Source organism: Hipposideros armiger, unplaced genomic scaffold, assembly GCF_001890085.2.
Source record: "Hipposideros armiger isolate ML-2016 unplaced genomic scaffold, ASM189008v1 scaffold_71, whole genome shotgun sequence".
NCBI classification, from domain to species: domain Eukaryota; kingdom Metazoa; phylum Chordata; class Mammalia; order Chiroptera; family Hipposideridae; genus Hipposideros; species Hipposideros armiger.
The window spans coordinates 3,108,778-3,124,313 of record NW_017731421.1 but is presented as its reverse complement, the minus strand read 5'-3'; the positions used below and the strand labels follow the sequence as shown (position 1 = coordinate 3,124,313).

The following is a 15,536-nucleotide window of genomic DNA, read 5'->3' as shown; positions in this document are numbered from 1 at the left end:
GCTGTCCTTTTGTTCTTCAGTCAGTTGTGGAGGATGTTGCTTCACTGGCCCAAGTTGGCACCATCATCGTGCTCTTCCCGGGCGAGGCAGGTCAGTCGCCAGCTTCTGGACGGCCGCTCACGCTGGCTGCTGGCTACATACGGTAGCCCATGGCAACCCATTGCCACAGGGGCTGCAGCCTGTGCCATCGCCGGCGACCCACGGCAGCCCAGCTCCAGGTTGAGCTGTTGTTCAGCATCTTAGCTGTAGAGGGCAGTGTCACTGGCCCTCATGTGGGATCCGAACCGGGGCCCTCTGGCGTCCCAAGCCAGTTCTTAACCATCGTGCCACTCGGCCGGCCCTGAAAACAGCATCTTAACAACCCATTTAGGCAAGAGTGTGGCAAAGGTTTTTTTAAGCCACTTGAGTCTATGAGTCTCCAAATTCAAATTTTAGCAAACATTTAGTTAATCATTCAGTCAATCAACAAATATTTATGGACAATTGCCAAGTATTATGCTGGGTGTTGTGCAGTATATTGGCAAATAATAGGCATAGTCTCTGCTTTCATAAAACTTCAGTTTTGTTGGTGAGACAGGTAACAAATAAGTAAACAGATACATAATTCAAATTGTGTTAAATGCTGGGAAAGAAACAGTGCAATGATTGTGCATACTTAGTATAGTCACAGAAGACCTCTGAAGGTCTCTCTCCTCAGACCTGAAGACTAAGAATGATTTAGCCATTTGAAGAACGGGGATGAACATTTCCCAGAAATTGAACAACATGTGAAAAGACACAGAAATCAGCAGAGTGTACTTTTTAGTGAGGTATCCACAACTTAGCATAAAAAAAAAATCTATAAAAAGGATGCAGAGAAACTTGCCAGTAAGAGTCCAATTACCCAGATTTTAATACCTCCTCGATTGTCAGATGAAAAACATCTTTCTTCAGTTGAGCAAGCACCTAAAGAATTGTTAATACTTCAAAATACCAACTGAAATAAAGGGATATGGAAAACTTATTTTACAGAAGAATCCAACTTTAAAATATAATTTTAAAAATAGCTATTTTCCTTATTATGAAAATATAACATGCTAATTATAGAAAGCCTATGGTGAAGAAAGCATACAAGCACTAAAAAAATACAAATTACCTATAAACCCACCACTCAAAGATAAGCACTATTTGCATTTTATGTATATCTTTCTAACCATTCTTCATTGTATAATATGTAAATACAAACGTATAATTTTCTTTACAAAAATGCAGTCATTTTATAATCTTGATTTTTTTTTTTTCTTTCACAATAAATGTTCTTGAAGAGTAGTGGTTTCCCAAATGTGTTCCTTGAAGCCATAAAGTTCCTAGGAGTAGCCCCTGGGGATGAGTGGGCAGTGTTCTAGGTTCCCCACCCTCACTTTAAAAGGAGCACCTTTGATTGTTGTTATTGCTATTGTTTCTTTTTAAGTTTAGATTGTAACTAGATTTAATTTGGTGGATAAAAAGTTATGCCACCAAAAAAAATTTTTTTGACAACTGCTTTCTTCTATTTGTTAAAGGTGATACATCCCTATGAAGAATACTCTTAAGTATGTTTGTATTTGATGAATATTCCTTCATAGGGATCCCCTATGTGTAGACATTTAGATTGTTTGCAATTGTTTGCTGTTTCAAATAATAATATAGTGAATTTTCTTGTAGATCAATTCCTGGAATTGTTGGGTCAAAGGGGTTTTCAAAACTTGAAGGTATTATGATATTCATTGCCAAATTGACCTTCAGAAGAATAGTGCTAGTTTATACCTTTTCAAACCCTGGGAATTTCACTTTTTAAAATCTTTACCTATTTCACAGCTCAGCCGTCACAGAGAATACAGATCTATTACAGAAAATGCAGATGTTTGGTTTTGGTTTTAACTGTTTGAGTAGGTATTTTTATGACTGTTCATTTACAATTCACCATAAACAGAAAATTAATGACTAGGTTTTTCTTGAGGTTTAGCAAATTAGTACCATTTGTTCATTTTTAGGCTCCTGCCTCAGTGTTACATTCCTGTGTGTCTGCTGATGCCATCCGCAAGTTAATTTGGAGCGTCTTTCTGTTCAGGAGGAAATGGAGCTGGCCTTGTTTCCACATGTGCTGTCAGCCTCGCCTTCCCCTTCCCCTCCTCCCCTTTTCTCTCCCTTCCCTAGAGGTGGTGTGTTCAAGAAGGTCACAGGATTCCTTTAACAGGACTTAAAGTGAGCGCTAGAAAAGTGAATTGAAAAGGTCTTGCCTTCCTCCTGCTGTAACATTTCGCTAAATCTCATTATTGATGGAGGAAAGCATGTTATTCTAGGGGTCCCTCGGCACACATTCCCTTCTGCAGTGCTTCCCAGGTATCCATGCAATATAATGAGAAAATACAAGGACCGACAGGCATGCTAGAGCCAGACCAACGTGGACACAAAAAAGTCGTACAAGTGCTGAGCAGTCAGAGGATGCTCTTTGAGGGAAACAAAGCAGTGAGTGCCCATAGAAGGGATTGGGGATGTCACGTTGTAACAGAACAGGTTAGTTCCATGACTATTTTAGAGGCTTTGAAGGAAATGTGCAAAAAAGGACATGATATTAATTAAATAAAAATAAAGCTTCAAGCTGTGCTACACTTTTTTTTTTCTTGAATCCATTTTTTCAACAAACATTAAGTGCCCAATAGGTGCCCAGCTCTGTGTTAAGCACACAAGATGCAAGATAAAGCATCACTGCCCTGAAAGAACTTATGGTCATAGGAAAATCAGACATATAAACAAACACAAGTGGATATACTACTGTTTGTTACATTATTCACTATTCTTTATATTTTCTATGTGCTTGAATATAAAAGAGAGTCACCGCAGCAATGCCCAGTTGCTTCAAATGCCACATATTCTAGATCTTTGGGGTATGTCTGACCTCAGTGGCATAGTCTTTCTGCTAAGCAACATACCTAGCACAAGTAAGTGTTCAGTAAGCTTTAGCTTAATGAACAATAAAATGTGATGCAGTCTGAAAGACATAGGAGAAATAGCCCGAAGTTGATGGGATGGAGGGAAAGTTTATGATACCTTTTCAATGTTCAAAGCTATTAAGGAATTCTCTAGAAGCTTAAAAGAAATTAATAGCAGTGTTTATAGGAGCAGATTTCTAGCTTTTTTGGAGTTATTGCACTCTATTTTATAACATTTATATTTCCTTTTGTAAGTTAACTCAAGAAAGCATTTATTACTTTATGCCCATGGTAAATGCAAAAAATATGAAGAAGTAAAATAAGTAATTTTTGCCTGTAAGGAGACAGATTTTTGAACATATACAATTTAGTAGGACAAATAATTGTAGAAGAGCTAAGCAAAAGGGCTAGGAAAAAAACATAGGGTGAAATGCTACCTGAGGTATAGCTGTATTCCCAGGTGAGAATGCTTACCTGCATGTGCGTGCGTGCGTCTATGTATGTGTGTACTTTTCACTTTTTATAGAATTGAAATTGAATTTCCACAGGACACGTTTCCTGAATCTATTAAAGTAATTAGAACTACCCTGAGCATTAAACCCGATTAGGGTTCATTGGAGTGAAGTATTCTCCCTTCAGACTTTCTCCCAGGCATTGATTAGATTGGTTAAAGCTTTGAATGAAAACGTGTGAGGAAATTGGTGCCTTTACAAAACAAAAGTGAAATCTCCTACAGTATATACAGGAGGGGGAAAAAAAGCAACAGTACAGTAGTAGAATCTGTAATTAAGGAGTAAAAGCTGTATAATGAGACCCCAAAGAATTTCCTGAATTTTTCTCTCTCTTTTAGTGATTTCCACTGTCACAGAGAGCCTGTTGGCTTTCTCTCTCTCCCTCCTCCCTTTGTCCAAAGGGAGTTCTTTTGCTTCTCAACCTTTGGAGAGACTATGATTTCAGAAGAGAGAATATTGATGCCATAAACATATCCAAACTAAGATCATGATGCAAGTAAATGACAGTTGTATAAACTGTGCTTGTATAATCTTTTCTAAAGAACAATTATATTCCATCCTTCCACCATCTTTGTGAGTCAGGAGCATTAACCCCGTTTGACAAATGAGGACACTAAAGATCAGAGAGGTTAAATTATTTATGGAAAGTCACACAGCAGAATAACCAACAGTAGGAAATAGTGTCCACTCTTACCTTTGTTAAGTAAGACTTTTTACATGATAGCACTCATTCAACAAATATTTGTTGAGACATAGACTAATGGAGTAGAATAAATAGTCTAGAAATAAACCTACACATATATAGTCAACTGATTTGTGGTACAGGTAACATTGAAGCACAGTGACGAAAAGGAGGGCTATTTAATAAATTGCACTGGGTCAATTGTATGGTTGTAAGGAAAAAAATGAATTGGAAATCTCTACCTTATACCATACACAAAAAATTAATTTGAGATGGATAAGAGACCTAAATATAAAAGGTAACATAATAAAGCTTTTAAAAGAAAACAGAAGATTTATCTTCATGACTTTATCTTACACAAGTCAAACATTTCTTAAATAGGCAAAGATTTCTAACAGAACAAAATAAAAATCAAACTATAAAAATTAACAAATTGATCTTCATTAAAATGAGTTCAAGAAACAAAAGTATAAAGGCAGGCCACCAAATGAGAAAAGATATTTGCAACACATATATGCAGTAAAGGACTCTATCCAGAATACATTTAAAATCCTACAAATCCATACAAATAAAGTCAGTCAACCCAATAGAAAAATAGGCAAAAGGTTTGAACAGGCACTTTACAAAAGTGCTATGTAAATGACCAACAGACACATGCAAAAGTGTTCAACTTTACTAGTCATCAGGAAAAATGCATAATAAAACCGTGAGACCACAGCACACCCATGAGAGTGACTAAAATTAAAAAGGCTGACAGTACCAAGTGTTGATGCAGCTGGAGAGCCACTGGTGTGAGTATAAATTGGTATAAACAGGCAGTCAGTACCTTCTAAAAGCTTGAGGTGTGTGTGCCCTATGGCCCAACATACCAAATGGCATGTAAAAAAGTACGTTCATGGCAGCACTCTTCAGTATAACCCCAAACTGGAAACAGTCCAAGTGTCCATCAGAAGTAGGATGGATAAGTAAGTTGTAATGTATTCATTGTTGTCAGCAGTTTTATTTATTTATTTATTTATGTATGTATGTATGTATGTATGATAATTTTATTGAGGAACAGCATGGTCATTGGTTACACATTGCTTTCATGCTACAAGGCATAGTTGACTCTTCTAAGGAGGGTACAGCTCACAGTGTCCCGTGTGGGGATCGAACCAGCAACCTTGATGTTATCAGCACCACGCTCTAACCAACTGAGCTAACCAGTCACCCCGCAGCAGTGTTTTCTTAACCTAACTGTGGGGAACACCAGGTTTTTTTCCCTAGCTGTCAGAATGAAACTCTTTGTTTCATTCTGTATAATTGTATATTGTATAATACAATATTACACACAATGTCAAACTGCTCAAAAATTTCTGATTGCTCACATGCACCTCCTGTAATAGCATCGCAGATCAGTGACAAACGGTGCGGACCAGCATGGTCCACAGACCACCTCGAGTAGCATTGCTCTCAAGCAATGAAAGTGAACACACTGCAACTACACACAACAATGGATGAATTTCACAAGCAGACACAAAGGGGTCTATGTTTTATGATTCCATTCATATAAAGTTCAGTGACAACAAAAGTCACCTGTGATGTTAGAGGTTAGGAGCAGGAGATTGCCATTTGAAGGGACCAAGAGTGGAATTCTGGGGTTCATAATCTTGGCATTGCATCATTTTTGTGCTGTATATAGATGTGCGCATTTTGTGGAGTTTTATCCAGCTGTACACTTATGATTTGGGCACTTTTTGTTTACTTACCATTTACATTAAAAATGATTAAACACCTATTATAAACATGTCCTCTAAACATGTGAAAGTATTAGATTAGTGGAGAAAACTGTGTACATGCAAGTGTATAAACAAATGTGGAATTACAAATTATGTTTCCTTGAAACAGCACATTCGTGTGTATCATCTTTAATTGAATTCTTTTATAACCCTAAGAACCTCATGTTTGTGGAGATGCATGTGGGAAAACTCTGGCTTAGAGAAGCCGTATGATTTGTCTAAGGTCACAACCTACACTCCTGACTCCAAGTACATTGCTTTTTCTCTTATGCCAGCGAGGCCTTTATCTCTTCCCAATCTACACATGATGGTGTTATGTTTAAAGTATTGTCATCCAAATTATGAGTAATGAATGTGTGCCCTATTGTTTGTTAGATTTTGGAAGAAACATCTTCTTCCTAGAAGGGCTGACTTATATATATATAAATATAGGATGTATATGTATGTGACATACGAGGTCTGACAATTAAGTTCGCAAAACTGTTACTAACCTTTTTTGTTATCAGAGGGATTATTCATTATGAGTTTGTACCAACTGGACAAGGTGGCTAAAGTGCCGAAAAGGCTTTGTGAAAGGTAGACCACCTGAACTTTTTGCCAACAATTCATGGCTCTTGCATCACGACAATGCACCAGCTCTCACGGCACTGTCTGTAAGGGAGTTTTTAGCCAGTAAACAAATAACTGGATTGAAACACCCTCCCTGCTCACCTGATCTTGGCCTCAATGACTTCTTTCTTTACCCGAAGATAAAGGAAATATTGAAAGGAAGATATTTTGATGACATTCAGGACATCAAGTGTAATACAACGACAGCTCTGACGGCCATTTCAGAAAAAGAGTTCCAAAATTGCTTTGAAGGGTGGACTAGGCACTGGCATCGGTGTATAGCTTCCAAAGGGGAATACTTTGAAAGTGACCATAGTGATTTTCAGCAATGAGGTGTATAGCACTTTTTCTAGGATGAGTTTGCGAACTTAATTGTCAGACCTCGTATATGCTTGACATCAATTATATTTTTATACTAAAGTTGGTTTTTTTTAATCTTAAAAGCTTTTGAAGTAATTAGAGCTTTCCTAAAATATAGCATATCTAGGATCTCTATCATAATTATCACTAATTTTACATCTTCTTAATGACTAAAAATCTGGCAGAAGAGAGATATGACCTTGACGTAGATGATTAAGGAAATTATAATGCCCCAAGATCTCACAAAAAATGAGGAGGTAAACCAAGTAATTATTCAGAGCTTAGCTAGCTTATTTCCTGCAGTTCCCCTTCTTCTCTCTGATCTCTCTGTGCCTTTAATACCAGTGCCAGTGAGCAAACGTTGGAAAAATAGATTAAACTCAGATCACTTGTTTTTTATCACTGCTGGTAGCTCTGGGGAAACTAGGAGCAAGATTTGAGGGAACTAGGAGATTAAGAAGATTCATGAGGGCAGGCCGAGTGGTTCAGTTGGTTAAGAACTCGCTCAAGTAGTGCAAGCTTTGAGCAACAGGTTTGCCAGTTCGATTCCTGGTCCAAGGTGAGCTGCTGCTCAGCTGCCAACAGGTGGGAGGATGGCTCAGCTAAAAAAAAAAAAAAAAGATTCATGAAAATTAAGTCAATCTATTATAGATTTTAATCCATTGCTTTTGAAAGCTAAAGAGATGAGCCATTTTCATTAAGGATGTACCACCAGCTCCTAAGATACCTGATAGCATTCCACCTGTATGAACTTTTATAATGATTAGTCAAGTGGAACAGTATGCTGTGGAACAAAAGAATCTAGTTTTTCTGGAAATGGCAAAGATCCCCAGTTGAACTGAATCTGAAGATAAGGTAAAAGTGGGAAATGCGTGGGTACTGATCATTTTGCTCTTTGCCTGACGTGCCCAAAGGAAGCAGTTAGATCAACAACTTCTGATTTCAGCCATTTCTGGATGTGGCTGTTGCCATTCATATGAGACAGTGACCGTAGTATCGCCTTGGAAATTCTTCCTAGAATATCCGGACCTCTGCCATGTATGGTGTAAGAATGATGGTTTGGGAGGGCAGATGGGCCATGAGATGAGCACCACACTCCTTCCTTAAGGCATTCAAACCCCAATTGTCCTCTCTTTCTTGTTTGCCACAGAGTGATTCTCACCAGTTCCGTGTCATGGCAGCTGTGCTTCGCCATTGTTTACTAATCGTAGGTCCAACTGAAGACAAAACGGAAGAGCTGCACAGGTAGGTAACCTCTGTATTGACAGCCCAGTGAAGGACATCATCAGTTCTTGTTGTTTTTATGCATCTAATTTTAATTGTTACAAGCACAAGAAAGTGAAAATATTGCAGTAAATTGGGTAACTGGTAGCTCGGAAGTCATTACTGTGCCCTGATTAGAAACTGTCACTCTGCCCCTTTGACTTTGTTATACGGAGCCCCGTAAGAGAAAATAATTTGGCATTTGTTGTGTTCAACAAGAAAACCCAGAACAACTATAATTATAGCACACAGTTACTGAATACTGCATGTGACATTACGTTAAGTTCTTTATAAAGATTAATTTCTTTTAACCTTATGAGGTAGATGCTGCTATTTCCCCCTTTCAATAGATGATGAAACTGAGGCATAGAAAGGTCAAGCAATTTCTCCGAAATCACATAGCCCCAAGTGAGAGTATGGATTGGAACCCTGCTCTTAATCGCTACACTTAAACTAGTACTCTCACTAATTTCATTATAAAAGTATTTACCAAAAAAATATATCCTAAGCAATATTAATTAAATTTTAAGATAATATAAGAAAAAAATATAAGATATAGCCTTATAAAATATATTCTTAAAAAATATAAAAATTAAAGAATCATAAGAAAATGTAAGAAGAATATAAAAAATATAAGACTCAAGTATTAATGTATAAAAAATAGGTAATTAAAAAAAGTTTTATGACTTGTCTGTTAGAGCTATTGGCTGCTGTTAAAATTTATCATTCTCTGAGAACAACTGAATAAGTATTAATACATTTTTTTAGTTCTTCTACTTTCTATTCTGGATCACATTTGTAGTAACAAGACTTCTGACTTTAAGGTAAAACTGCTCATGGTGCTTTACAAGAGCATAAATGGCATTTTAAGCTGTTCAAATAAATTCAAATCTGCAAAAAAATAATTGGCATTAACTCTGCTTTACAAATTTAAAATTGGATTCTTCTTAATAGCAGAAATTGCCTTTTGAGTATGTGCAGTATTCTGTTTTCCAAAATATGGCTTAAATAAAACTATAGAAATACAACCAGGGTATAAAATGAAATATACCCTGAATTGTTATTTTTCAAGCAAATCCATATTATTTTTGTTATCATCAGCAATTTATTATTATTTGATATGAGTTGGTTGGTAAGTTGTGTTTATGCACTCTGCCCTGCAAGCCTTCAAAAGATTTTTTTGTCGCAATTAAAAAGTTTAATTTTTTATGCAGCTACAGATAAAAAATTTCTTTAATTTTCTTCAGTCTGTGCCTTTAAAAAATAATCAGATTAACTGCTATAAATCATATCATCTCTAAAGATTCTATTGCGTCTTTTGTCTTACTGTAATTTTTTTCATAATCCAGAGACACTAGAAATCTAGATGCTAAAACTAAAAGAAAATAGGTTTATAAACCCAGGATAAAATTGATTTTTAAAAAAAATCAGATATCACGAGTTAACGAACTTTCATGCAAAAATGTGAGGAGAAAGTGTGTTGATAGGAATTGTTACACTAATCACAAAAACGCTCCTAAGGATTTCTCTGAAGAATGAATTTAATATTTTAACATAGCACCTGGTATCTGTCAAAATAGAGCAAAACTATATAGGGGTTTTAAAAATTGGATTTTAAAAAAAGTAATCAAATTTCTTTATTTTGCTTTCTGATATTTGCTTTAAATATTTATTTATTTATTTATTTTATTTGTGTGTGTGTGTGATAACAGATCAATTTTAATAAATATTTATTTTTCTTAAATAACTTTTAAAGATATTTTTCTTCCAATTTGCTTTTATCTTAAAAGTTGCTCTGATACAATCTCTGTTAGCTACACTGTAAGTAAGAAGGGCTATCATGGGAGATTGAAGTTGCTGCTGACTTGACAGTTTATCTGAAATAGCCCTGCTTGTCCCTTTAATCAGAATTAAAGTGATTAGTATCATTTGGGCAGTAAAGACTGTAGGCTAATCCATTTAAATGCACAGGAAGCTGCACCAACCTCAAAGGGCTATTTTAGGAACCTTACTAGAATTGTAATATCCACTAAATTCTGCTCATTTGTAGTGATCCTGAAAACACTTCGTGTGTGTGTGACACACGTTTAAGAAAAAAAATCAGAATGTTTCAAAGTAACATCACATTCCATGTTTTTAAAGTTATTTTCTAAGGGTTTTTTTTGTTTTGTTTTTTTGTTCTTTTGATGTTGATTTGTTTTAAGGGAAAATGTAATGAAATAGGTAAACCTGGACAGTATAGTGTATGGTTATGCATTATTATCAAACTCAAAAGGCTACATTAATGATTAAATGAGAAATCAATAGAGGGTAAGCAAGATCAAATATATGGTGATGGAAGGAGAACTGACTCTGGGTAATGAACACACAATGTGATATATAGATGATGTATTACAGAATTGTACACTTGAAACCTATGTAACTTTACTAACCATTGTCACCCCAATAAACCTTAATTTAAAAAAATTAATTAATAAAGCTCTTCGTCCCTGTCAGCAAATGGGGGAGCTGCTGCCACCACTCCACGACACTGCTACTTCTGCCACTATTATCATAGTAGGCATGTTGGCATTTAGATCCAATATTTAATTCCAAATCTCTTTTTAAACATTGTTTCATGATTTTGATATTTTGTTTAGGAACTTATTTCTATGTATATCCTGTGATTGTGTAGAGAAATCTGTTTTCTGTTAGTCTAAGTTTTTCTCAAGCCAGATATGTTCTATGATACATGCATATCAGGAGCCTGTTAAGGTTCTCTAGGAGACGAGTGAGTCAAAACGGGGCTCAGCGGCAGCTTCTTCTAATATGTTGCCTCTCTAAGACAGTGCTTTTTTTTTTTTCCACCAAGAGAAATCAAGAGGACGTGGACAGAGACATAAAATGAGTTAGCTCACAATGACAGCTGACGGACCTTTTGTCACCGATCAGCGTCTTAGATAGTTTTAAAAATCTGTTTGTTACATTTCATTTCCTTTTGTCTATATTATGGTAACAAGTAAATCACTGCTATGATCCACCTTTTTTGCTACCTTAAAGGACATCCTAATTCTGTTCATCTCTGCATCTGCATGAAAGTATTTTCAGTCCTCTTGCCCATAACCAATCAGCTTATGCATGAACACTTAGCCAAAAGCAGCTGCACGTGGATGTGGATGTGGTTTGTTTTATTTTGGAGAGAAGGGGGAAGATGGGATGGTCTGTGCACTGGAGAGAGAGGAGGAAAGAGGAGAGGGGAGGACCAGATCTGATTTAATTTCTTTTAGCCTCTCAATCTAATTTCTTTCACTCAGCACACTGGCATCTACAAAGCTTTTTCTTTTTCACTCAAAAGAGCCAGTATGTTTAAAAAGTACTTACCTCCCTGCTTTTTTGTTGCTGTTTTTTTGTTTAGACCAATTCATTTTATCTCATATCGAAGGGGACGATTTAGTACCTGATGACACCTCTTTACAATGCTAAGCATGTGTTTTTTTCCAGCTTTATTGAGATCTAATTGACACATGACACTGTGTAAGTCTGAGGTGTATAACGTGATTTGACATCCTTATATATTGCAAAATGGCTAGCACCATAGCATTAGTTAAGCATAATGACTTCTACATGACAGTTAATAAATGTTTGAAAATTGGATGATTTCATTTTGGTTTATATTTATTAACTGAACGTTATGAGTTAGGCATGATGTTGAGCTCTAGGACAACAAAGATAAATGTAGTCCAATCTAGTATGTCCTCCAGGGCTCCCAGCTAGCGGGTAAAACAGGCTCTAAGTAAGTGCAATTGTTTTGATGAGTAGTATGTGAGACCTGAAGACATGAACAAGCTTATGTAGACACACAGAAAAAGGAGAGTTTACTGTCTGGAGAGATTGGGGAGAGAGGGTTTTATTTTTGTTTGTTTGTTTGTTTGTTTGTTTTGTTAGCAGTAAAGTTCTCAGCTCTTTAACTTGATCTTCACTGGGAGTAACAGTTACCTAGGCGGACAGATGTTTTCTGAGCACCATGCAGGGTGCTTGAAGAACTCCACGGTGCGTACTCTGCAGGAACAGAGAGTCTGAATGGGGAGACAAGACATAAATATTATGAAAAGTTAAATAACAATTCAAGACAAGAATAGAAGAGATATCACAAGGTCATTTTTGAGTAGTGTCCCAGTGCATTCATTATCTAAATAGTAATTGCTAATAGAATTCAAAGGACTAACTCACTGTGGCCTGGTTTGCTGAGGGACCACTTCCTCATTCCCACTGTACCTGTTCTCTACCCTCACCTAGTGCTTCCCTGGTGATCCTTTTTCTCCTATTGATAAGCCCCCTCACAGGTTTACTTTCTTCACTCTCCTTTTGAAAGCATTGGCTCATCACTTCAGCCTCTCTCTACTCCCTCATTGCCATGGCCTGTCAGCCTTAAAGCACCCAGCCCCAGATCTGTGAGACCACCTTCCTTCTTCACATCTCAGCTCAGGCTGCTCGGTCCTGTGGGAAAGTCTTACCCAACCCGACAGCTTGGTTCACGCTCTTCACCGCACGCAGTTATTTTTCAAAAGGCAAATCTCTGCTTAGAATCCTCTCATGGCTCCCCTCTGTCTTTCCAATTAAGAGCGAATTTCTTTTCTCACTGGGCATTTATTAATGACCTGCAGTTTCATCTGGGAAATCTCTGTTTCCCTGGCTTTTGCACCTACTCCTTTGTGCAGAGGCCAGCAGAGCTCTGGTGTAAGGTCTTCAGCAGCCCATCTGGCCGTAACGTATACGTCATCATGGCAGCCCCCTGTAGGATCTCCCCAGCCCACTGCATACGCACACATAGGCACACCATCCTGGTCTGACTGCCTACTGAAGCCCCTCCTTTAGGGCCTTGTCCGCTGCTTAGACGTAGGGACCTGTTTTCAGTTCCCCCCTCTCATTCTTCCAGATGTTGCCCTTCCTTCCTGCGGTGCAATATGTCTGCTGTTCAAAAGCTCCTGAATAATTGCCATTTACTCTGTGCCACGCAAAGTGCTTTTCATGCCTTTTTTCATTCAATCCTCACATCAGCCTGATGAGATCAATTTATTTCCCTTTGCTTTAGAGATAAGGACACCCAGGCCTGGAAGAGGTCATGTAATGTGCCCAAGGCATGCTTTTACTAAGAGGCAACCCAGAATTCAGCCCATTGCTCCACAAATTATGCTATGCTACCTTCTCTTAGGAAGAGGAGCATATTTTATGTATTTTTGTATACTTAGCACCCAGCACAAAGCATAGTAAATCACTATGGAGAATGAAGTGGGGTTTGAGCTAGTCTTAAAGAATGAGTATGTTCTAGGCAGGAGAAAACATGGGCAGATACAGAAATAGAGAACAGTGACCAGGTCACTGGGGGTTAACAGGGTACGGTTTGCTGAGAGCAGCATTCAGGGGTCTTTCCATCCATAAATGTAGCCAGAGCTTTCCTGACCCTTCCCTATCTGCTGCTGCTCCCGTCTTCTCTTGCCCTTTGCACGAAACTCCCCTAAGTGTCAACTATCTGATTCTTCTATTATTTTCTCTGGAATCCAGGCTTTAGTGCCACAATTCCACCAGAATGGCAATTATTAACATTGCTAGTGACTTCCGTGTTGCTAAGTCCCGTGGATGTTTCTCAGTTCCCATCTTGATCTGTCCACATCATTTGTCACAGGTGACTCCAGTCTTACCTACTTTTTTCCATGATACCATTATCTTGGTCTTCCTCCTACCTCACAAGCTGTAATTTCTTCCTCTACTCCTTAGCCTTTGGATGATACAGTGCCCCAGGCTCAGCCCTCATAGTTTTTCCATCCACACTCACTCCCTTATTGATCTAATCCAATCTTCTCTCTTTAAATACCATCTCCATGCTAATGCCTCTGTTTATATCTCTAATCCAGATCTCTCCCTGAACTCCAGACTTTTTTAGCTAATTCCTACTAACATCTCCACTTGGAAGTCTGATGGACATCCGAAATTGAACGCATCCGAAATTCAGCTCTTCCTCTGCCCCTAAAAAGCTACCCCTCCTGTGGTGCTTCCCATTTCAGTGTATGGCAACTCCAGCTTTCCACTTGCTAAATCTAGCACCTTGGATTCTAGCATGTTGAGAAATCCTTCCAAATGAGTCCAGATCTAACCACTTCATTGTTATCCTTCTGTTCTTTCACCTGAATTATTATAGTAACACCCTTACTGGACCTTCTCAACTTTGATGTCCTGCCAGCTGTTCTCAACAGAGGAGCCAGAGTGATCCTTTTAACATAAGTTGAGAGCATATCACGTGCAAAAGCCTGCAGTGGCTCCCCATTTCACTCAGAATAAAATCTAAAGTTATAAAAGCCTGCCAGACCAATCTGACCCCCTCTTACCTGTTGGATCTCCAATCCTACCGCTCTCTCTGTGTGTGGCGGTTCCGCTACACCAGCTTCTTCGCATTCAGACATGCCGTCGTGCCTGTCCTCAGGCCTTTGTTCTTGCTCTTCTTCCTGGAAAGCTGTTTCCCCGACAGCACACGGCTCACTCCCTAACCTCCTTTAAATGATACCATCTCTGGAAGGCAGCCCTCACCACTGTGTTCAAAATTACAACCCATATGACCTATCTCACCTTCCTGGGTTTTACCCCCAAACCATGTATCACCTTCTATTCAATTAACTTAACGTATTTTGCATTCCCATGTATAATGTGCACCCACAGTTTTGGCCCAAGCTTTGAGGCGGAAAAAAAAATCTTTTGTTTTAATTTTTGAATTCAAATTTTTATTTGTTTACATTTAGATACTTGTTTTTTGTATTATAAAGGAATTTTGGCATTTATTTTTTAACATATTATGCTACAAGAAATTTTATGTAACAAATAATTACAGAACACAAGAACAGATATAAAGTATAAGAAATTTTATGTACCGGTAACAAATTTACGATATTTACGCATCATAGAAGTCCAGGAAATGGTGGTCGTTACAAGTTCATCATTGAGTTCAACAAAACCGATTATCGTATTTGGTGCTATTTTGCATACGGATGTTGTTATTGATTTCTAGAGTTACACTTTTAACTCATAAGCATAAATAAAAGAATAAGAGGGCCAGCCACGTGATACATTGGTTAGGAATTGGCTTGGGATGCCAGCTCTGAGCAGCAGGGCTCCGGTTCGGATCCCACATTAGGGCCTGTGACGCTGCGCCCTCTACAGCTAAGATGGTGAACAACAGCTCAACTTGCAGCTGGTCTGCCGTGAGTCACCGGCGACGGTGTAGGCTGCAGTGGGGCTGGCCGGCAGCAGATGTGCGCTTTCGTGAGCTGCCGTGAGTGGCCGTCCATTGGCCAGCAAGCGACTGCCTCACCCGGGTAGAGCGCAATGATAATACCAACATGGGCCAGTGAAG

General features: G+C 38.1%; 1 protein-coding gene across 6 annotated transcripts in view; it reads left to right on the top strand.

Moving 5' to 3' along the window:
* The window catches only part of RIC8B (RIC8 guanine nucleotide exchange factor B), a 100,365-nt gene that overhangs the window by 38,193 nt on the left and 46,636 nt on the right, over positions 1-15,536 (top strand). For all 6 annotated transcript variants that reach the window (XR_002124002.1, XR_002124001.1, XR_002124000.1 and 3 more), the window contains exon 4: positions 8,043-8,137. Coding sequence is in view for 3 of the 6 variants with exons in the window: in XM_019642609.1 (XP_019498154.1) it covers positions 8,043-8,137 (95 nt within the window). In the remaining 3 variants the exon portion in view is untranslated. The remainder of the gene's footprint in view (positions 1-8,042; positions 8,138-15,536) is intronic.